A 21151-nucleotide genomic window follows, 5' to 3' on the forward strand; every position below is an offset into this window, starting at 1 on the left:
AAGTCCCAAGTGTTGAGGAGAGCAAGGTAAATAATCCTTGGCGAATGACGTTTTATTTGATTTTAGGGTTTCAAAGAGAGAAGAAGAAAAAGAGCGATATACGGCTGAGTCGGAGATGAGCTAGTCAACCTTCATGTCCCCGTACTTCTGACTGTGGCCCCACGTAGACACGAGAAGCTTCTTCATAGCCTACTCGAAAGTGTTCGAACGAATCCATGTCAGCGAGGTCGAGTTCGCCCAAATGGCCGGCATCGCCAAGTCAACGCCGCCTCTGCCACCGGAGATCGGAGATGCAAACAGCCCATTAAGCCTCGTGTCAGTTTTCTATCGTGAACAGTGCTGGAATTATCCATAACAGAAAATTCTGTTCCGGTTTAGTCTAAATTCCGGCACTGTTCAGATCGGGATTCTGCTTTTGATCGGATCGAAATTTCCGTTCAGACCAAATGCTCATATGATTAAATACAATACGCTTCATCACAAATCACTAGTTGCATTGCAGTGTGTTTGTGTGATTTCTTAGATAGAAAGAACAAGCATGGAAAAGGACACCAACAGCGGCAGCAAATTCAAAACAAGAATCTGTGAGTTTCATTAATGGTTTAATGTAGGGGTGTTCATCAAAACCGTCAAACCGAATAATGCGATCATCCAAATCAAACCGCACTCTTTTTTAAACCGTCTCATTGAAACCCGATGAAGTTTGGGTTGTAATCAACCCAAACCGCAATTATTTCGGGTTGGTTTGGTTTTTTATAGTCTTGAGATTGGATTGAACCAAACAAACCCGATAGTGTTAATTCTTTAATTTTTTTTAAGATTGTATATATTTTATATGTATTATTATTAAAAAAAATATCATATTTTCTAATAATATTATAATAAAATAAAAAATGCTCAGTATTATACTTTATTATTTGTGACTACATGAAAATTGGATAGTTAAAAATATGCGTAAATTTTATTTTAATATGTAAATTTTCTAAAAATAAAGTAAAATTTTGATTTTATTTGATAACTTTTTAGATATAATATACGTATATGATTTTCATTCGAATTATAAAGTCATTTATCGATAATTATAATCCGAAAAAACCAACCCAAACCAACCCGATTATTTTCGGGTTGATTTGGTTTGATTTTACATTTCTATCGAGTTTATTTAGATTTTAAAACTAAAAAAAAAAAAGTTGTAACAATTCAAGTTGATAACACGTGATAAAACCGACTAACCCAACTTGATATCACCCCTACACTTACACCCCTAGTCTAATGCACAGCGTCAAATCCTTTATTTTCACGCATGTAAAAAGATAAATTTGAATTGACCAACTAGGTAAAAATTGACTGCTAATAGCTTACTTATCAAGTCAGTGAAGTGATTTACGGCCTTTGTTTACACTTCTTGGTGGCAATGATTGACCTCATTTGCTCATTTGCTTTCAGGAAGGTGAAATACAAGAATAAAGTGCTACTACATATAAGTGAAATTAATTATTGTTTTAAGCACAAAATTCAGGGCCACCTTATTAAAGCTCTACTTGTATATTCAGGTTGAAAAAACCAACCAATGCATTACTACAAAACAAAAATTGCACAAAAGAGAGCAACAAAATTATATAAATAAAAAAAAAGCTCAACTTAAGCGTCATCAAGAGCGAGCACTCCGGGAAGGGGCTTCCCTTCCAGAAGCTCCAAGCTGGCACCGCCACCTGTCGAGATGTGACTCATCTTGTCGGCAAGTCCAACCTTCTCCACCGCCGCCACAGAGTCGCCTCCGCCGATAATGGTGGTCACACCTTTGCCGCTCAGCTCAGCAAGCTTCCTTGCTATGGCCTGCAAATAGAACAATGATAGTGATGAGTTTCAGCTTCTCTCTAGGTTACATTTACTGCATCAAGAAACGAGTTTTATTTTCTCTCTTTCTTATACGTACCTCAGTTCCTGGGGCGAATTTCTCAAACTCGAAAACTCCCATGGGTCCGTTCCAGATGACGGTCTGAGTTGAGTCGAGAGCTTCGTTGAACGTCTTGATGGAGTCCGGACCGATGTCCAATCCCATCCACCCATCGGGAATGCTAGTCGCCGCCACAGTCTGAGAAAGAAAATTGAACCACCTCATTAGATATTTTGTTACACACGATCGACAAGGTTTCTTAACACAAATAGTCCACGAACCATTACAAGACTGGTATAGAAAAATTAACTTTTTTTTTTAATCATGAAAATCAACACTAAACTCACAGTTATATCACATTTATAAATTTAAATAACTTGTTTATAATTAAAAGGTTTCATCTTTAAACATAATCTTACTCTAAATAACTTTACACTAGATGTAGATAATTAAGCTCACATGATAGATTTGGATATTTGATAATGAATAAATAAATAAAATAGCAAGACACGGATGATAATCTCTGACCTTGCTGTTGGCATCGGGGGCGAACTTGTCAGCGACGACGACATCAGTTGGGAGGAGAATGGTGACCCCTTTAGCCTTTGCCTTTTCCATAAGGGCAGTTGCGAGCTCCAATTTGTCGTCTTCGACGAGGGAAGATCCGACGGAATAGCCTTGTGCCTTGTAGAAAGTGAAGATCATTCCTCCGCCCAAAAAGAGAAGGTTCACCTTCGATAACAAGGACTCGATCACTCCAATCTTGCTCGAAACCTTTGAACCCCCAACAATGGCCGCAAACGGCCTCTTGGGGTTCGCCACCGCTCCGACAAGGTAGTCGAGCTCCTAAAACGCATAATATTACACCCAATGAGTATGTCGAAAGAAAGAATGCCTTTAACTGTGTATACAATAAAAGACGAGACCTTTAACCTTACTTTTTTTTAACCGAAAATTTCAGTTAACCGGCTACGAAAGGGTTTAACCGAAAACAAAAAAAAAAATTCTTTTGTTTTAAGAGTATTATCGGTTTTGAAGGATAACCAAAGCTAACAGTTTCTTAAGGAATTTCGGTTAAGGTTAACCATTTCCCCAAGTTTAAGGTTAAGGTTAATTTAGGTTAACCGAAATCCCATCTTTACCGAACGACAATACACGTAATGAGGTTAACTTAGATATACCAAAATCCCATCTTTATCGAATCACGATACACGTAACTAGTTAGTTAAATCACGGACTGACCTTCTGCATAAGGAATCCAGCAACGGCGGGCTTCAAGTATTTGGCCACTCCTTCGGTTGATGCGTGAGCTCTGTGGGCGGTTCCGAAAGCGTCGTTGACATACACGTCAGCGAGCGAAGCAAGCTTCTTCGCAAATTCGGGGTCATTCTTCTCTTCCTCTTTGTAGAACCTGATGTTCTCGAGAAGCAATACACCTCCTTCGGGAGTCTCTGCGACCAATTTCTCGACGTCCTCGCCGACGCTGTCGTTCGCCATCTTGACGTCGTATCCGAGAAGCTCGGAAAGCCTTGGCACGAGAGGCTTTAGGCTAAACTTGGGAGTGACACCTTTCGGGCGACCCTGAGCGAACAAAGAACACCATTCGAACTTTAGAAACACTGAATATTTATTTTTCTTCGCCATCTCAAATGGAAACATAATTCATATTTCTGTTCCCATCTCATGGACAATTATAATCTTCATCATTTATTAGATAACGAGTTAGAATATGTTATCCACTTACATTATAAACTATTTATCAATGAACGTCTCATTGAATTATCAAGCCTAATTTATATGTAAAACAGTTCAGAGCGCATCAAAATCTAATCCTGCTTCCAAATAAGCGAAACAAATCTCATCTAAAACTAAATTAACAAACTACATGAACTAAAGACAGCTCCAAAATCAATCAACGCAGACAGATCTAAGAGGTTAACACTAAAACAGCTTTAAAAATCAAACGTTTCACTGATCAACCCTGGATATAAAACGATACATACAAATATAAGCTCTTGCTTTGATTAAAGAATGAAATTATTCATGAAAAAAACCTCACCAAGTGCGATGTGAGAATGACTTTGGCACCGAATCCCATCAAGTACTGGATCGTGGGCACGGCGGCGCGAATCCTCGTGTCGTCGGTGATATTAAGGTTATCATCGAGCGGGACGTTGAGATCAACCCTAACCAGAACTCTCTTTCCCCTCAGGTCTGCCTCTTTCAGGGTTCCGACGCTTCTCTTGGTCGCCATGGCTGAAAACTAGCAATCTCTGCAACAATAGCGAAAACAGAAATCAGTCCGATTCACAGATCGAGAATTCGGAAGCATAAATTAGAGAGAGAGAGAGAGAGAGATCGGAGATTACGATGAAAGGATTTTCTGCGAAATGAGATGAGAAAGACGAGTGAGGAGTGAGAAAGTTCGAGAAGGAGTATAAATAGAGAGATGTTGCTGCTTGTAGCTTTGCGTTCGGTTCTGTGCTACACACGTGTGAGTGTGCGTGTGAGTGTGCGTGTGAGCGTGCAAATAAATTTGCTTTATTATTTTTTAATTTTAGAAGAGAGGAAAAAAAAAGGATATTCTTATGTGGATTGAGGATTCTTCTGTTTGGCTGAAAAGTTTAAATAACAAGAAATCAATATGTTCTTTTTTTTCATATAGAAATATACAATCGTCACTTGGGCGGGATATTATTATTAAAATCAAAGTATAAGAAAAAGGAAAAAATATAACAAGTAGGATTAATCAACCTTAGCATGACTAGTAGATAGGTTCATACACTCTTGAGTCGGGTTAAAAAAAATGTTCCAGGATAGAATAAAATATAAAATATAAAATATAAAAATAAAAAGTACAATTCAATGTCGCTAGTTATTTCGTGCCGATAAATGAACGTTCTTTGAGCCGGTTAGGGCCTTCGAAAAACCTATGGCCCATTAATACACAAATACAGCCCCGTGATTGGGTAAATTTCATGGACTAATGTGGTGGCTGAGCCCAATATATCTCAAGTCCAGAGTTGGGGACCCGGAGTTCTTTTTTTTTTTTTTTAAATTTAAAAAAGTGAAGTGAAGTGAATTATATTTGAGAAGGTTGGAATCTTAATTCTGTTTGTCTCTCTGTACGAGAATATATATAATGGTATTACTTATTCAATGTATTTTTGTGATGGAGGCAAAAAATAATATTCAGGAACATGTCTCTGCATGAATCTTGATGTCATGCCATTTTAGAGGCTAAAGGATTTGATTTTATTTTTTTTCTTCTATTGTTTTATAAATTGAAAGCTATTTGAAGTACTTTCCTCTATATGCAAGTTGACTTTTAGAGAGGAAGGAATGGACTCTTGCTTAAGGGCGTGCATAGACACTCTTATTTCTATTTAATAATAACATAAACTGGATTTGATACATTTATAAAATTCAATCTTTGTCATGTCCCGGGGTGCAATAATTATGGGGAACAATTTATAGTTGAGCACTTGAGCATTTTAGTAGACTTATGGATTCGTTTTTTTTTTTTTTTTCTTTCAATACCAACAATGTTGTGACATTTCAACTGCTTAATAGTCTAGATTTTTTTTTTTTAATAGTTGTTGTGACTTGTGAGGCCAATAGTATACCAAAATATGAAATCATCACAGGACGAATGTCAATTTGCTACAATCATATTTGTCTTTTTGTGGCCACTCTTACACCATCCACGTCAGAAGGGTCATCTGAGCCAGAAAAGGAATGGCTTCAAAGCTTCTCATATTTCATAACCCATTTATTTTTCTTTTCTTTTCAAAGGAAAAGCTTGTACATCATATGATATCAGTGAGAGATAATTCCAAGCCTCTCATTGTTTGTGTGGCTTCAAATTAAAACCAACTCCTGAGTTTGGAGGGCAAAGAGTTGATAATATCTCAACAATATGAAGACAGAAGAAGAAAATCTTGAGAAACAACTTAATAAAATAAAATAAAAAGATCACTCTTTTATTGGATGGAAAAAAAAAAAAGGCTCTCTTATTCACTCTACAGTCACATGTAGCAGTTATATTTTTTTTTTAAATGGTAGGAAGATGTAGATATGTCTAAACAATCGGTGATTTACAGTAAGAAAAAGAGGGACTATAGATGATAAGATTTTCATCTTCCTACTACATTTCCATTTCCGGTTTTACGATAAACTCAAATAGAAAAGCATGAATTAAACGGAGGAGGGGTAAAAAGGTAAAAAAAGATAAAGAAGGCGAATAGAGACTTGTCTCACACGGCAACGGGCGTGGCCTCGTCGAGAGCGAGCACTCCGGGAAGCTCTTTGCCTTCCAACAATTCGAGGCTGGCACCGCCACCTGTCGAGATGTGACTCATGAGGCTCGCAACTCCGACTTTCTCGACAGCCGCCACAGAGTCTCCTCCTCCGATGATCGTCGTCACGCCCTTCCCGCTCAATTCCGCTAGCTTGTTGGCAACGCTCTGTTATAGGAAAGATTAAATAAATAAACATCAAATATTCGGGTCAATATGAGCTATTTAGTATAGTTGCTGAACTATCATGCAGAGTGGTATTTTGAGCCTTAAAACTAATTTTTGGAGCAAAATGGTCATAAAGTATCTTAGTCTCTTTCATAAAAATCGTAACTTTTTATTTTATTTTTACATATATACAAGTAAGTTAAGATTTTAAAAAGTACCATTAAAATATAATCTAGTTGTTTATTTAGTCTATTTTTTAGGATCGAAATATAGTCTAATTAGTTTCTTTTATCAAAAGATTTGAATATATATGGTGATCACTGGTTACCTCAGTTCCGACGGCAAACTTGTCGAACTCGAACACACCCATCGGTCCGTTCCAGATGACGGTTTTCGTGGCGTCGAGCGCCTCGTTGAATGTCTTGATGGAGTCTGGGCCGATATCCAATCCCATCCATCCATCGGGAATCGCCGAAGCCGCTACGGTCTGCGATCAACACATAAAAAAATCCAATTGCAATAAATACATATACATAATTTATTGAATTTCAAACAATTAATGTAAAATTTTTGTAACCTTACCTGGCTGTTAGCGTCGGCGGCGAACTTGTCGGCGATGACGACATCGGAGGGAAGCAAAAGAGAGACGCCTTTGGCTTTGGCCTTGGCCATGAGCGAGGTGGCGAGCTCAAGCTTGTCTTCCTCGACCAGAGACGAGCCGACCGAGAGACCCTGGGCTTTGTAGAACGTGAAGATCATGCCTCCCCCGAGGATAAGACAGTCCACGTTCTCGAGAAGCGATTCGATCACTCCGATCTTCGACGACACCTTCGAACCCCCGACAATGGCCGCGAACGGCCTCTTCGGGCTCGAAACCGCCCCAACTAAGTAGTCAAGTTCCTATAAAAAAAAAATATTAAATAATTAATTTTTTTTTTTATATTTGAAGGAAGGCTTAAGCCGAAGCATAAGCAACTCCGAATTGTTTCAAATTTGGGCTCTGATACAACTCGGGGCAGTTTGGAACACAAATTACTCATGACTTGATTATGCTAAAAATAAAAAATTACTAATTAACCCTTCCGGATCTAACAGGTGAATTACGGACCTTTTGTAGGAGGAAACCGGCGACGGAGGGTCTCAAGAACTTGGTGACGCCCTCGGTGGAGGCGTGAGCTCTATGGGCGGTACCGAAAGCGTCGTTGACGTAAAGATCGGCCAAAGAGGCGAGCTTCTTTGCGAACTCGGGGTCGTTCTTTTCTTCTTCTTTGTAGAACCGGACGTTTTCGAGAAGAAGAACGCCACCCTCGGGGAGTGAACCCACCAACTTCTCTACTTCGGGGCCAACGCAATCATCGGCCTTCACAACCTGTTGAGCAACACAAAATTAAAAAGTGAGATCACTCTTTAACTTAAGACCATTTTCAGTGTTTTTATTTTATTTTATTTAATTATACCTCGATGCCAAGGAGCTCGGAGAGACGGGGTACGAGAGGAGCCAAGCTGAACTTTGGTGTCACGCCTTTTGGTCTCCCCTGAAAATTAAGTTCAAACTCATCTAGATCAGAATTATTTACTTGTAACCCATAATATCCTATTTAGTATAATTCTGATGCGGAACATACAGAGCATATATTTTTAGTTCCATACGATCCACACATCACTGAATCTACATTATGTGACAGATGACCAGAAACAATCCAGACACTCCAAAATTAAGATTACCAAGTAAATGATGGCAAATTTGATCAGCAATGGTGACTAAAAAGGTATAGAGACCATAAAGAATCAAACTTTTGATGCAAAGACACAAACTTTTAGCTTCTTGATACCGTACATACAACAAACCCATGACTAAATTTGACACACAAGTCAACTTGTAGTTAAACTTTAATATTAAATCATCAAACCAATTCCCTAAAACTAAAAATCAGAACTTTGAAGAGCCCATCACAAGAAATTTAAAAATAAAAAAAATAAAAAAATAAAAAACCTACTTGACCAGACCAGAGAAAACTTCTAATAGTACTCGTGAATTACGAAACATCCGTTGGTAATGCAATGCATATAATAAAATATGAATTTGCAAGTCAATGAACTAGTCGATCAATCAAACCAAACAGAGAGAGAGAGAGAGAGAGAGAGAGAGAGAGAATTGTTACCAAGTGGCTAGAAAGAATAACTTTGGCGCCATTGCTCATCAAGTACTTGATGGTGGGAATGGCAGCCCTAATTCTGGTATCGTCAGTGATGTTCTGATTATCGTCAAGAGGAACGTTCAAGTCAGCTCTCACAAAGACCCTCTTACCCTTGAGATCCGCCGCCGTGAGGTCTCCGACGCTCTTCTTGGCCATGGTCGCCGCTCCTCTGACGGGCTTTCCGGCGAAGGAGTGGATTCTGGCGGCGACGGCTTGGGAGAAGAGCGGGTTCGACACGGCGGAGAATCCCAGGCCGCGGAGAGTCGCCGGGCGGAGGCGGAGGGATGACGTGGCGGAAGAGAGGGAAGCGCGGGCTCCGCTGCTGCTTCCGCGGATGAGGGAGAGACTCGTCGGCGCCGTCGCGGTGGCCATTGTAGCTTTGTGAGAGAGAGAGATGAGTGTTTAGAGAGAGTGTGTGTGGAGTGTGAGAGAAGAGAGAGAGACTTGTTTTGTTGGGTTTTGAGAGAGAGATGTGGACGTGAAGGGTGATTGGAATGAGAGGATTATTTTTCTTCTCTTATCGTTGAGGAGAGGTTCAAGATGTTCGACTCCGACCATATAAAAAACATATATGAGGAAAAGTGTGACAGATTTTACTTCGTGTTGGAAAATACTATTAACACACAAAATAGTGATTTTATGCTTTTTCTCATTCTCATATTATTTTCTTTTCTTTTTTATTTTATTTTACAGTTATCTAAAGTTAAAGACATTCACATCTCAAATATCAAAAACATCAAATTTCTATGAGTGATTTTGAAGCGTTTATGTTGTTATTTTCACCCCTTTTCATATAAAAATTCAAAGATATTATTTTTTTTTCCTAAAAGAAATACCACGTTAAATAGAATGTAATACTTCCGTGGTACCGTCCACGTTTATTCAAAAAAAAAAAAAAAAAGGAATGTAATCCAAGTTCTTTCATGCTTTTGATAAAATTACAGGTAATGTGAATTAAATGATATATCATAAAGCAATCAGATAGTTTTGGTAGTAGAAATATTTTCGTTTTGATCAGATTAGAATTTTTATTATTATTAGTTACACTTGCTTATATTATACCAAACAACGCGAATTTCTTTAGAGGGATTGATTTGCTGCTGATTCACCATACGTCAAACAATACGGGGCTGTTTCCCATCTTCATTCACAGGAGAGTTGGAAAATGATACAAAGACAGACGAACGAAAGAGAAAATATAAACACATTTTCAAGCAACATGACGCGCCAAAAAAAAGAGATAAACAAAAACAAATACGAGTGAGGCGTTACAGCTCGGAAAGAATGGCGGGAATGTAGTGAGAGAGCTCGGCGGTCAAAGATTGGAAGCCATTGACGAGCTGAGTGTGGAATTCCTGATCTTCTTCTCCGATCAACCTGAAGTGCACGCGAATGGCTCGCTTGCAAACCGCCATGAACTCGAGGAGCGCTGCGATCAGTTGCTGAAGCTCTTGAGACCGAAGCCTCGTCGCAGGCTCGCCCGACAAGAACGCTGTGCACACACTCAGAACTCCACTGTTTACCTGTAAACAGTGCCGTATAAAGAAAGAAAAACGAAGATTAGACGCTACTACGAGTGCTAATTAATCCACAAAAGAGAAGCCCAGGCTGACTATATTATTCGAGTGCCATTCCGGTGGTCCCTGAACTAATATTTAGAGTAACTTGGTAGCTTTCACTTCTTTCCTTAATTTTTATTTATATATAAAATTCAACATTTGAACTAGATAAAGCATATTATGACCCTAAAATCAATATGAAACAAATATATAAATAAATAAATAAACGTTAAAGCAATTTTGAATTGTTAGACTAAAAATTTGTTTTAGTGATACTTTTTAAAAGTATAAAGTGATTTAAATTTGCAAATATATATAGAGTTGCGTAGGGATTGAATATCATCAAAATAAAGTTTCAAATTTTTTTTTAAGGGCCAATAGCTCGAGGGACCATTTTGCTCAAAAGAAGGTTTTAAGGACTAAAATGACACTAGCACAATTATTCAGGGACCATTTACGGTAACAATCCAAAAAGAGAGAGCTTTATTAACCTGGACAGCGACACTGCCTTGAAGAATCCTCTGCAAGCTCTGCAGGCGAGGGAGTTGGTCGCCTTCGGAGCTTCGAGGCTCTTCGAGCTCGTTCCGCAAAGCGGCGGTTCGGGTCTCGATCATCCCGATCGCGTTCTCGACGGGTGAGAACTCAAGCGACTCGGATTTCGTCACCGAAAGCCTGTTGACCAGCGCCGGGAACGAGCCCTCGGTCTGAAGGACGCTCCGCCTCTTCCACTGGTCTTCAAGCCCGCCCTGAGTCTTCCCGTTCTTCGTGAACGGAGTGTCGAACAAGAAACGGTCGAAAACCCGAGCCCGAACGCTCCCAGTCGAGAGCGAAAAGATCCTCTCCCTCCGACTCCCCAAATCCTCGTCCTCCATTACCGGATCGACGGCCGTGATCTGTAGATAGCACACGCCAGGCTGTAACTCGTCGGCCTTGACTTGCCTCGAGTCGGGGATGATGTGGAGCGTGTGGGTCCCGTCCATGCGAGACTCGTATATGTGGCTGAGCTTCTCCATTATGTCGCCGAGCCGTACGTCGCGCGGCTCGCGGTAAATGTACTCTTTCCGGTCGAGTTTTCCGAATCTGTCGCCGTAGAACCCGACCCGGTAGTAAGTGGCGTCGATGAACGGGATCGGGCTCGATTCCTGCTCGAGGATCGACTCGTAGACGTTGGTGAGCATCGTGTGGCATTTCGCCAGCTGTCCGTAGGACCTACGGCTCTTGTAGACTGGGATGACCAGCTCGAGGATGCTCGCGCAGAAGTGGAAGAGCTCGGCCTGAGAGAAGAGCTTGTTGGCGAGTTGGAGGTACTTCACGGCGGAGTCTACGGTGAGCTTCGAAGCGCCGTAGCCCTCCACCTCGGCCGCCGACGCCTCGGAGGAGATCTCGTTGCTGACCATTGGACATATCTTTCGAAGAGACGTGATGTGATCTCTGCTCCAAACACCGTCGTTTCTAGCCACAAGGGCCTGTAAGAATTAAAACATGTGTATTAGCGATTACATGTAACTAAAAACATAGCGCAGGAAATCAATTGAGCACGTCTACAATTTTTTGTATGCCCTCCGAATTCCAAGCCTCTTTTTCTTAGTAAAAGCTGGAATAGATAGGATTTCTAAAGAAAAATAAAGATTCGTCGGGTCTCCATATTGTTTCGGGGATCGGTGTCATTAATAAAAATTGGTTTTCTTTTCAAAATTGAAACCTCAGACTAAATTGAATTTCACAAAATTATACATTAAAAGAAATTCAAATGTGTGATAGATTAAAGCTTTTATACCTGCATCACAACACCAGCAACAGCCACGGCACATTGAGCAGCTTCGGCCCAGGACTGCATTTCCTGATGAGCATCGCATAAATGGAGTAACCACATTATGTGAAGATCCGGGACTGGAGCAAATGCCATTGCAAGTTTATGATAGCTTTCGGCGGCTGCGTATCTATCCATTGTCATCATCGAGCCCTAGAAAAAAGTTTGGAGTCCATTTAGAATTTTGAAGCATAAACATTTGTTCATGGAGTTGGTACAGGGGACTTACGAGCCTGAGCACAATGAAATGTATCTTCAAAGGAGATTTTTTTTTTTTTTTTTTGTCTTTATAGAATTTACTCAGGATAGAAATTAACTCTTGTATTGCCTTTTTTGCTTTCGATGTCATGTCATGAATTCAGTTTATTTTTGGATTGACCTCGTGCTTTATAGAATGTAATTTAAATTTTGTAGTGCCTCCAAACGCTGCAAAAAAATAAAAATAAAAACTGAGCACAATGTCTAATATTATTGAACTTACCAAAAGTGCGTGATCCAAACTGCCATCAAGAGCAAGAAGAAGACTCTCAGAGAGATGTTTCACTTCAGACCAGGACCACTTGTTCTCCGTCATTTTTTCTGGTAATTCGAACAGCGCATTCTCAGGAAGTTCACACTCTCTCAACAAGACGAGGCTCTTATCTTCGTCCGACATTTCTTCCAAAGATTTCCTAAGACGTCGTGCTTCACCACTCTCCTCCAGTGTCCCGTCAGCCTTCATCTGAGTCACTTGCACGTCTGACATAAGCTCCGACAATGTAATAATCAGCATGACTCTAAGTCTCGCTGTCTGCATAAAGTAATAAAACGAACTCTGCAGAAAATAGAGGGAAAAGAATATGTTAGTGTCTGAAAAGTGGATCATAAGCAGTGAAATAAAATAGCTTACCCGAACAAGTATCTGGAGCCCTGCAACGGCTCTTTTCCTGATGTTGTCGTTTCGGAAAACTGCAAGCCGGAGAAGATGGAAAGTGACTTGTTTCAAGAAACGGTCATTTTCCCTTGCCATCAGGGTTATACCGTGAAGGCTGAATATAGTGTTGAAAACAGGAAGCAAAGCTTTCCAGAAAGCCAATGGTTGATTTCGAGAGAGAAAACTCATGAATACGGCTGTGACACAGTCAAATTTTGCGTAGTCCGTAGCGATACTTTGGGCCGCAGCCATGGTAGAGAATTTCTCGATTATTTCCAAGACCTGAAGACTGACAGAAGCGCTCAAATTTTCTTCCCACAGCTCCTGAAAATGATTGAAATATAAGCCACTGAAAATCAAATGATGTTTGAACAAATTTTTAAAGAGCGTCTTGTGTGACGACTTCCTTAGCCTCCTTTAATAGCATTTACCAGCTTTTGCCTCAATATTGGGTGTAAAGATTCACGAAGAGCCTGAGCAGAAGCTCCAATTCTAGAAGATTGCGCCTGAGCCAAAGCTTCTCTCAATGAATAGGGCTGGCTGGGAGAACTTAGCTGAGAATTCACTCTTTGCCATAGGTAGCCATTTTCAGGGGTTCCCTGAGGCTGTACAAGAGAGATACAACATATATAAGCATACACATTCAAATCAAAATAAAATAAAAATGATACAAATATGTAACCCACGAGTCAAATCATATACGGATTTTTTTTCCCGCTGAAATACCTCAGAGAAAAAGAAGAAGAAGAAAAAAAACAGAATAATGCTTACTCTGACTTCTTGTCTTGATGCTTCAGACAGATAATTGTTTATTGAAGGAGAAAGTCTATCGGAATACTTAGGAGAAGCAGGTGTATCCCCAGCAGGACTTCGAGAACTAGATCCTATAAGCATTCCATCAGCAGATCTTCTATGCTGTAAGCGTATCATCTCAAGTAATTATTAAAGGAACAAATTTCGAAAGAACATATTAATTGCAAAAATAATTTAATAATAAAAAAAATATAGGGAATATCAAAATCTTCTAACGGACATGCAACATTGATCACACCTCAAAAAGAACTAAACATTCCTCCATTAGTTTGAAAAATAATCTAGTCCGAGCGATGCTCTGCTGCCATGCCTTCACTAGTGATGCATCGTCGAGATTTCGCACAATTTGTAATATGACGATCAGAACTTCACGCTTCTCGATGGCGTTAAGATTGTAAAAGACGGGCATTTCATCCAGAATCTGCATGGGCCATATCACCGATCAACTAAAATAACAGACATGGAATATCAATTGATCTATGCGGAGAAAATCCAGTTTGCTACTTTGCATAATATTGGGTAAATATTGCAATTCGTATATAGAAACAAGCTCTATTACGACGACTCAGTGACAACACATACCTGGCCAATAAGAGGGAAATAAAGCTGGGCAATGTATAGCTTATCTTCAGGCTTTTGGTAACGAGCATCAAATTCATGCTTGCATAGGAGGACTACCAAAATTCTAGCAGCCTACATAGAAAAGACGAGATTAAAATATGACGAAAATAGAAAGACTAGCATCGCAAGGTACATATGTGAGTTAAAAAGTAAATAAATGAATCCCGCAAGTCTCACCTTTGCTCTGAGAGACAAGTCGTCGTGGTCCCAAGTAAGGAAAAGCTCCTGAATTAAGACAGAAGACAGATAGTTCCTACACCACGAATATTAGTCCATGTCAAAATTGGCAGATCCAGTACAAAATTTCAATCACTACTGCCAGATACCAAGTTACTAAGTTCAATCAGTTGCACGACGAAATATATATAATTCATTAAGTACCTATCTGAAGGGTCTCTCCCGGGCATTTCAACAAATAAATCGTGATCACAGATAATCTGCAAAAATGTAAGCTTGCAATCGTGCAGAGCAGGTTGACACACTCCAGAAAATTTGTCCAGGTACAAGGACACCTACAGTGGAGCAAACACACATGGAGTTATAAATAAAGAACATTAGAGACGGGAAATAAAATCCAAAGCAACAGGCATATAGCCTGCCAAAACATAAAGCAAATTGATCAGAATGCATACCAGTTCAAAAACTTGGCGAGGTTCGATGATTGATAAAAGATCGTAACAAAAGAATGCCAAACTACTGTTCAACCGTTTTGCCAGGCTTAAGCCCTTCTTGCAACGTTCGTGCACTTCTGTCAACAGACAATCATAGAGCTGCATAATACATCTGAAGACCCCCTCTTTGAGTTGCATAGGCGGAATCTCTTCACCTGTGTACCATTCAGAAGCATAAATAAATACTAACTAAATATGAATTGGAGAAGGGAATTACTTACCCCAGGAGATACATATTTATGATGCAACTTACCTAATGGAATACTATGACTGAATATCCGGGTCTTTTCTAATGCCATTGACTTAACAATAAGCTCAAGGAAAAACCACGCCATAGCCAGGACATCATCATAAACTGGTCCAACACGATACCCTTTAGCCTTCACGAGAATTTTAAACAGTTAATACAAGTTTAAGAAAAAACAAAAAGCATAAAATATTAAATACATGATGCTACTCTTTTTTTTTGGCAGAAATGTAGAAGTTTATGTTGGTTTCCGATATGCATTTCTAGCCATCGAGCATAAAAAAAAAAAAAAAAAAAAAAATAAAAAAAATAATAAAAAAATAAAAATAAAAAATATTAGCACAAACACTCACCTTACTTCGAGCCAGGCTACCCCAAACAGTGGACAGACCAGGATACACTGGAGGCTGTCGACCCCCAAAGTCATCGAAAGCATAATCAACATAATTAACCAGAAAATGGTTTCTTTCGGCATCATCAACCGACTCCTGCTGTACCCTATAGAAAATCATCCACAGAAAAGTGACTTTAGAAAACACGAAAGAAAAAAAAAATACAAGCGCATCGCACCTAAAAAAAAGTGCCCAAAACTTCTGTTCGACCCCGAACAATATAAAAACACAAAACACACCTGGTCACTATGGTTACCATAGCTCTGAAAGCCGCAACCTGAAATTGTGGGTGAAATGTTTCGGATGTTATTTTAAATTTAACATATACATTTGGAATCTAACATGTGTGATTCCAAGAGCAGAAGAAACCTGGAGTGTTTCTCCGCCATTGCCTATTAGGTGGAGAAGCATGTTCAATACTGGATGAAGAAATTGAAGCAAGGCAGTTGAATCAACATTCTTCAAACTGTTAATAGCCTGCACACAAAATTACAATCTTATAAATCATTTTATGCTAGAAATTACAATAATATTGACATTACCATCACATAATTAACCCTTATGCTAGAAATTACAATAATATTGACATTACCATCACATAATTAACCCTTAAAAATCATATTTTTAAGCAGGAAATTGCAAAAGTTAGACGAGTTATTCATTGATGGACAGAAAATGTAGAGTAAAAAAGGGGAAAAGAAACAGATTTCTAATAAGTTATTCACAACTTCTTACCTCAAGAAGTTCAGAACCCCATGGAGCGCTTGTTCGAAGCGTGTGCCTATCATATTCAAGAAAAAAATCTCTAACTCGTTCATTAATGGGGTACAACGACGAACAAAGCCTCAAGCGCAATTTAAAGACAGTCTTTCCATCTTCCAAATAATCCACTCTCTCCTGCAGAAGAGAGTACATGCAATAAGATCATTTATTCGACATAATGGAATTCAAAACTTAAAATGATGCAATTCTCAGTTTATTGATGCGAAATAACAACAAAATCGCATTTTGCAAACACACGTACCCTGCTCGAATCCTGGAGATAGTGTGGAACAAGCTCTTTCATGATTGGTAAAGAGATCTCAGACCGCAATCTGAACAAAATTAAGCACCAGTTCCTGAGCTTAAGAACGAAGAATTTTGGAAGAGAAATACTCGGAATGGCCAAACTATCTTTTTTTCAAATTCAGTTAGATATAAAATAAAATGAAAAGAAGAAGAAAGAGCGCAAAGATGTCCATACTGAACATGTGTGGATAATGGAAGCGAAGAATATCCAATGACCACCTGGAATATTAACACAAAAAATAATCATTTTAAATGAAACCGGGACAGGCAAGAAAAACTAATTATGGACGAAAAAGAATCATACATAACTTTACGAATAGTTTAAAAAGTGAAGAATCTTACCGGTTTTGGAGCTTCTAGCTTTGTTTGAAGATCCACGTGATAGAAAGTGAACAACAAATGATGAGTTGGCGTCCAGGTGGCTGGAAGTGAGAGCTTTATCTCATCATGGTAGCTAGCCACTCTTGACCCAACAGCAACTTGCGTATGAGCCCACCTCTGAACCGGTGCACCATGCTCCTTTGAATGCATCGCCTGCTCAAATTATCGCCACTCACAAGCTCAAGGGACAAAAAAATAACTCATGAACCAAACTGGGGTTGGTACATGAAAGAGATCAAAGAAGATTTACCTCTAATGGTTGTCTACGAAGATCAGCATCATCTTCTCTGAGTTCAACCCGCATAAACAAATTCCTCTTCCGACTCAAACTAACGGTCAACGGATATACATAGATAAAGTGAAAAAGCTGCAAAAAGGGCTCATTTCTTGTCGTAGTGCGGAAGTCGAAAGCTTGGAACTGGAAGTTAACCGACATAATCATTTAGTTAAATAATATGTTGTATGTACTAAAAAGAAGGAAATTTAATAAATGCTGATGGATGAAAGGAACGTGAAGTATTCTATGATTTCAAGAACAAAAACGAAATAAGTAAGCACAACGATGTAATGCTTACGTCATTCGCATTGCAGTCTTGATGCCTCTGGCTATTTGATCCGTTTCCAGAAATCCCGTCTGAACCATTACTGGGAAGCTTCCCATATGCAGTCTCTGAAATGCGATCTACGGGGTCAACTGTATCATTGGTCACACTGCCAGTTTCTGATATATTTTCCATGTCGGCATGATCAATTTGGTGCTTCTCTATTTCTAGTCGTAAGACACCTTTCACAGGTTTGTGAATTTTGCGCTTAGGATCCTACATATCAAAGGTACAGACCAAAATTAACATAAATGAAGCATAGAATGAGAACTTATAGCTAAGAGTGCTATGTCTCAGTAGGACATAGCAGCAGACATTCGCGAAAATTGACAAAAGGCTTGGATGGTCTTTCACATTACAGAACTATATGATTCGTTGCTTGCGATCCAAGCACAGATTCATTAAGATATTAAAACCAATTGATCAGTAAATAACAAACGTACAAGGATGAGTTCATACCTGAAGTGAGTCCTCAGTGTAGCTTTCTTTAACCTTATTTAGATTTGATATCTCCACTATAACAGAGCTACCACTTGAATAACCCAGCTTTCCATCCAATGTAACCTTTGCACTAGGCTCAAAAACCCCCTCATGAGAGCTTGTTCCAGACACACTCGGAGCGAGAGGGCTGCTCGGGGAAGCAGACCCACCAGAAACTGCAGTAATGCTGTTATCAAATAATGAAACAATAGCCCAGGCGAAGGACTCTCTGTAAGGCATTAGCTGAGACCACACCTGCAGTTTCTGCTTCTCTCTCTCAGTCAAGTGAACCTGTTCGCGAATTGGACACATCAGTCAAATGAAATGCAAACAACTGTTTTCATAAACTTATTTTCGGCGCGATTAAAAGGCATACAATTTGGCAGGTAAATTTAATTTTAAACTAAACTATATAAGATACTTGGACATTTACGCACTGGCTCTTTACGAGAATAGACAGAAGGAGTAACCCCGCCTTCTTCTGTGGCATGCCTTTCTAACTGAATAAGCAGACAAACTGATGCTGATGGGGCATCTAAATAAAAAACTCCTCGCAATTCAGATGAAACGTTGCCCTGGAAGATAAAATAAGAAAAAACGTAAATTTTCTCAGGATGTACATGAAAACCGAGCATTCTAGAATTCTCTAGCAGAATCATTGAATATGAGGTAAAAAGCATATGATATTTTCTTCAAAAATCTAGCGAAAAAATAAATAAATTAGAATGGTCTTACAACTTACATCCTGCATTTCGGTTGGTGACACACGGAAATGGTAATCTTCGGACATTTTTTCTCTCCTATCCCTATTGTACAAGCACATTGTACCGTAAAACGGCTCTGCGGGATAGGAAAATAAAAACCTTCAGCAAAGAGTAGCATGTGACATGGACATGTGTCACATTAAACAAGTATCACGAACAAATTAGGACGAGTATAAATTTGTACTCACCAAGTAGTCCAGCTTGAAAAGATAGGGATAAGACTTTTACAGATATCTTCAATCCACTACGACCGCCGGAGACATTGGGAAATCAGTCAAACAAACCGATATGGCAGTGGAAAAAGACAGAAACGCATACAATAATTGCATTGAGCAATGAGAGTAGGGTAAGTGCATACTGTGGCATAGGAGTTTCTGGGATCCTTTGACCAAATATCATTGACCTTTCATTTTCCCACTCAAAAGCTGGTTCATAGGCTGGCAGCGGAGACAGCCCAAAATGCTGAAAAATTATAGTTGTTCAGAAACCCATCAATCTTTCTGAACCTACGAAAGTAAACTACAAACAAGCTACATAGACTGTGCAAATGACCATCTTAGATCAACGCAACCTCCAAAATATTCAACTGATATTAGTCAGAATAAGTCACCTCCGCAAATTGTCTTCCTGAGGTACTCGGCACATCATCGTCGGTGGTATCTTCAGCCTTGGTATGCCTTGCACTAGCAAGTCGCATTTCTGAAAACGTGCCGGAACAAAATTTTTGCAACAAACTTTTAGCATATACATAATGTTCTACACTCTTCCAGCGGTTTCAGAGGGAAGAAAAATTATGGGTCGAGTAACATTCTTTTAAAAAAAAAATTACTTTGACTTTTGCGGACAAAAATTAAGACTTCCAGATCAGAGCGATCCCTGGTGGTATAAACAAAACCACTGTAATTTTACTTTTTACACTAAAAAATCAATTACTTGTTAACCAACAAAAACTAAAACTTAAAACACAAACCAATTGCTATGTTTTGTTAACAGTATTAGATAAAACCAACCACGATACAATTCAAAAGATTCACTCTTTATCACCAACTACGGACATATAACAAACACGTGTATAGACCACACCAAATAAGCAGAACTTCCTAACCAAATCATATAGAGAACCGGTAAACTAACCACTAAATAATCACAGCAGAAACAAATGAAATACAATTCTCAATTAATAAATAAGAACCTGCTTTGACTATGATTCTTTTTTTTTTTTTGGGTGCCTTTTTCAACTGAAAAACTACTAAAAGTAAAAACGCTCGCTCTAACAACAATGAACAGAAAAAAAATTAGCTCGAATTCTCAAATAAATCAAAATGTCCATTTCGAACAAGAAGAAAAATAGATTAAAAATCTATTACTTACCAGTCTCAATGTCCGTATCCGGACCTTCATAAATCTGGTTCTGGAACGACACAGGACCAACACTCTCGTAGTGTCCATACTTATTCTCCTCCTTCACCATATCCGCCGTGTAACACTGAACCAGCTCCTTCAGATGCGGCCATTGCTCCAAATTCTCTTCAAACTACACAAACCAAAAGAAGAAGAAAAAAATCAACACAAAAAAAATTTAAAAAAAATTGAACGTTCCGATTTCTGGCGGATAAACGGAACGGACATTACCTTGTTGTGCCACTTCCCGGCGGCCGGAGCCGAGTCTCGCCGCGGCCGGAGATGGAGCATCGCAGATCTAGGGTTAGGGTCTCGCCGAGAACGACGATGATCCCGACAAACTCTCTCTCTCTCTCTCTGTGTCTCAGTGTTTCTCTCTCCAAACAGAAAAATTAGAAAAGCTTATAATTTCTTGAGAAGTGAATACTCTCTTAGAAGGAAATAAAAATGAATAAATAAATCAATGGAAAACACAAATGCGTTTGATTGAGTGAGTGGGGTATTTGGTAGATCTAACTCTCAAACTGAAACCCAAAATGAAAGCAAAATGTAATTAAAGATTTTCGGACAAAATATTTCAAAGATAGATAGATAGTACAAGTCAAAGTTAAGTCCAAGTATATCGTCACACATCGTCACAACATTACATATATAACCAATTTTGATTCCCTAAAAGAAAGTAAAAAAAAAAGCCTTTTTATCATTACTAATTTGATAGGAGATTATAATTTATATGATTTATTTTGGTGTTTAGATCTCACTATTTAATATTTATTAAGGATCTCACTTCCAAAACCCATGATACTGCCCATATCTAAATTAAATACCCAGAAATTTACTTTTTGTGACAATTTATAATGATTATGAT

The 21151-nt window shown here is 39.0% G+C and overlaps 3 protein-coding genes across 3 annotated transcripts; all 3 read right to left on the reverse strand.

Annotated features, from left to right (window-relative positions):
• Positions 1-1456: 1456 nt before the first annotated feature.
• On the reverse strand, positions 1457-4372 carry LOC149383050 (phosphoglycerate kinase 3, cytosolic-like). Its single transcript, XM_089628701.1, has 6 exons — positions 4267-4372; positions 3957-4170; positions 3140-3478; positions 2426-2743; positions 1937-2095; positions 1457-1836 (listed from the first exon to the last, which is right to left on the reverse strand). Exons 2-6 carry the CDS (start codon positions 4149-4151, stop codon positions 1642-1644), a joined length of 1206 nt encoding a protein of 401 aa, XP_089484827.1. The 5' UTR covers positions 4152-4170; positions 4267-4372; the 3' UTR covers positions 1457-1641.
• Positions 4373-5854: 1482 nt separating this feature from the next.
• Positions 5855-9113, reverse strand: LOC149383051 (phosphoglycerate kinase, chloroplastic). The gene is made up of 6 exons (XM_089628560.1): positions 8526-9113; positions 7821-7898; positions 7472-7732; positions 6946-7263; positions 6692-6850; positions 5855-6363 (listed from the first exon to the last, which is right to left on the reverse strand). The coding sequence occupies exons 1-6, from the start codon at positions 8931-8933 to the stop codon at positions 6154-6156; spliced, it is 1434 nt and encodes a 477-aa protein (XP_089484686.1). The 5' UTR covers positions 8934-9113; the 3' UTR covers positions 5855-6153.
• A 563-nt stretch (positions 9114-9676) lies between these two features.
• SPK1 (guanyl-nucleotide exchange factor) lies at positions 9677-20831 on the reverse strand. Its single transcript, XM_089628062.1, has 30 exons — positions 20515-20831; positions 20254-20416; positions 19493-19581; positions 19241-19344; positions 19071-19126; positions 18861-18958; positions 18556-18693; positions 18098-18409; positions 17612-17854; positions 17287-17454; positions 16998-17189; positions 16831-16874; positions 16612-16681; positions 16323-16484; positions 15957-16064; positions 15827-15864; positions 15549-15693; positions 15202-15328; positions 14910-15103; positions 14659-14789; positions 14455-14530; positions 14239-14349; positions 13895-14077; positions 13615-13758; positions 13275-13448; positions 12820-13167; positions 12412-12744; positions 11898-12083; positions 10612-11586; positions 9677-10084 (listed from the first exon to the last, which is right to left on the reverse strand). Exons 1-30 carry the CDS (start codon positions 20572-20574, stop codon positions 9830-9832), a joined length of 5427 nt encoding a protein of 1808 aa, XP_089484188.1. The 5' UTR covers positions 20575-20831; the 3' UTR covers positions 9677-9829.
• Positions 20832-21151: the final 320 nt, after the last annotated feature.

This window comes from Urtica dioica, chromosome 10, assembly GCF_054948205.1.
Source record: "Urtica dioica subsp. dioica isolate 48M chromosome 10, U.dioica_male_clone48M_v1_H2, whole genome shotgun sequence".
NCBI lineage: Eukaryota > Viridiplantae > Streptophyta > Magnoliopsida > Rosales > Urticaceae > Urtica > Urtica dioica.

Excerpts from the sequence above, each read along its gene's own strand:
- LOC149383050 (XM_089628701.1), bottom strand. The coding sequence starts at position 4,151 with ATGGCGACCAAGAGAAGCGTCGGAACCCTGAAAGAGGCAGACCTGAGG. Across the intron at positions 2,744-3,139 it reads CTGGATTCCTTATGCAGAAG|GAGCTCGACTACCTTGTCGG; the intron begins GTCAGTCCGTGA and ends TATGCGTTTTAG. Across the intron at positions 1,837-1,936 it reads AATTCGCCCCAGGAACTGAG|GCCATAGCAAGGAAGCTTGC; the intron begins GTACGTATAAGA and ends TTCTATTTGCAG.
- LOC149383051 (XM_089628560.1), bottom strand. The coding sequence starts at position 8,933 with ATGGCCACCGCGACGGCGCCGACGAGTCTCTCCCTCATCCGCGGAAGC. Across the intron at positions 7,733-7,820 it reads CCGAGCTCCTTGGCATCGAG|GTTGTGAAGGCCGATGATTG; the intron begins GTATAATTAAAT and ends GTTGCTCAACAG. Across the intron at positions 6,364-6,691 it reads AGTTTGCCGTCGGAACTGAG|AGCGTTGCCAACAAGCTAGC; the intron begins GTAACCAGTGAT and ends TTCCTATAACAG.
- SPK1 (XM_089628062.1), bottom strand. The coding sequence starts at position 20,574 with ATGCTCCATCTCCGGCCGCGGCGAGACTCGGCTCCGGCCGCCGGGAAG. Across the intron at positions 18,959-19,070 it reads TTTTCAAGCTGGACTACTTG|AGCCGTTTTACGGTACAATG; the intron begins GTGAGTACAAAT and ends CCTATCCCGCAG. Across the intron at positions 15,329-15,548 it reads GTAGCCTGGCTCGAAGTAAG|GCTAAAGGGTATCGTGTTGG; the intron begins GTGAGTGTTTGT and ends ATTCTCGTGAAG.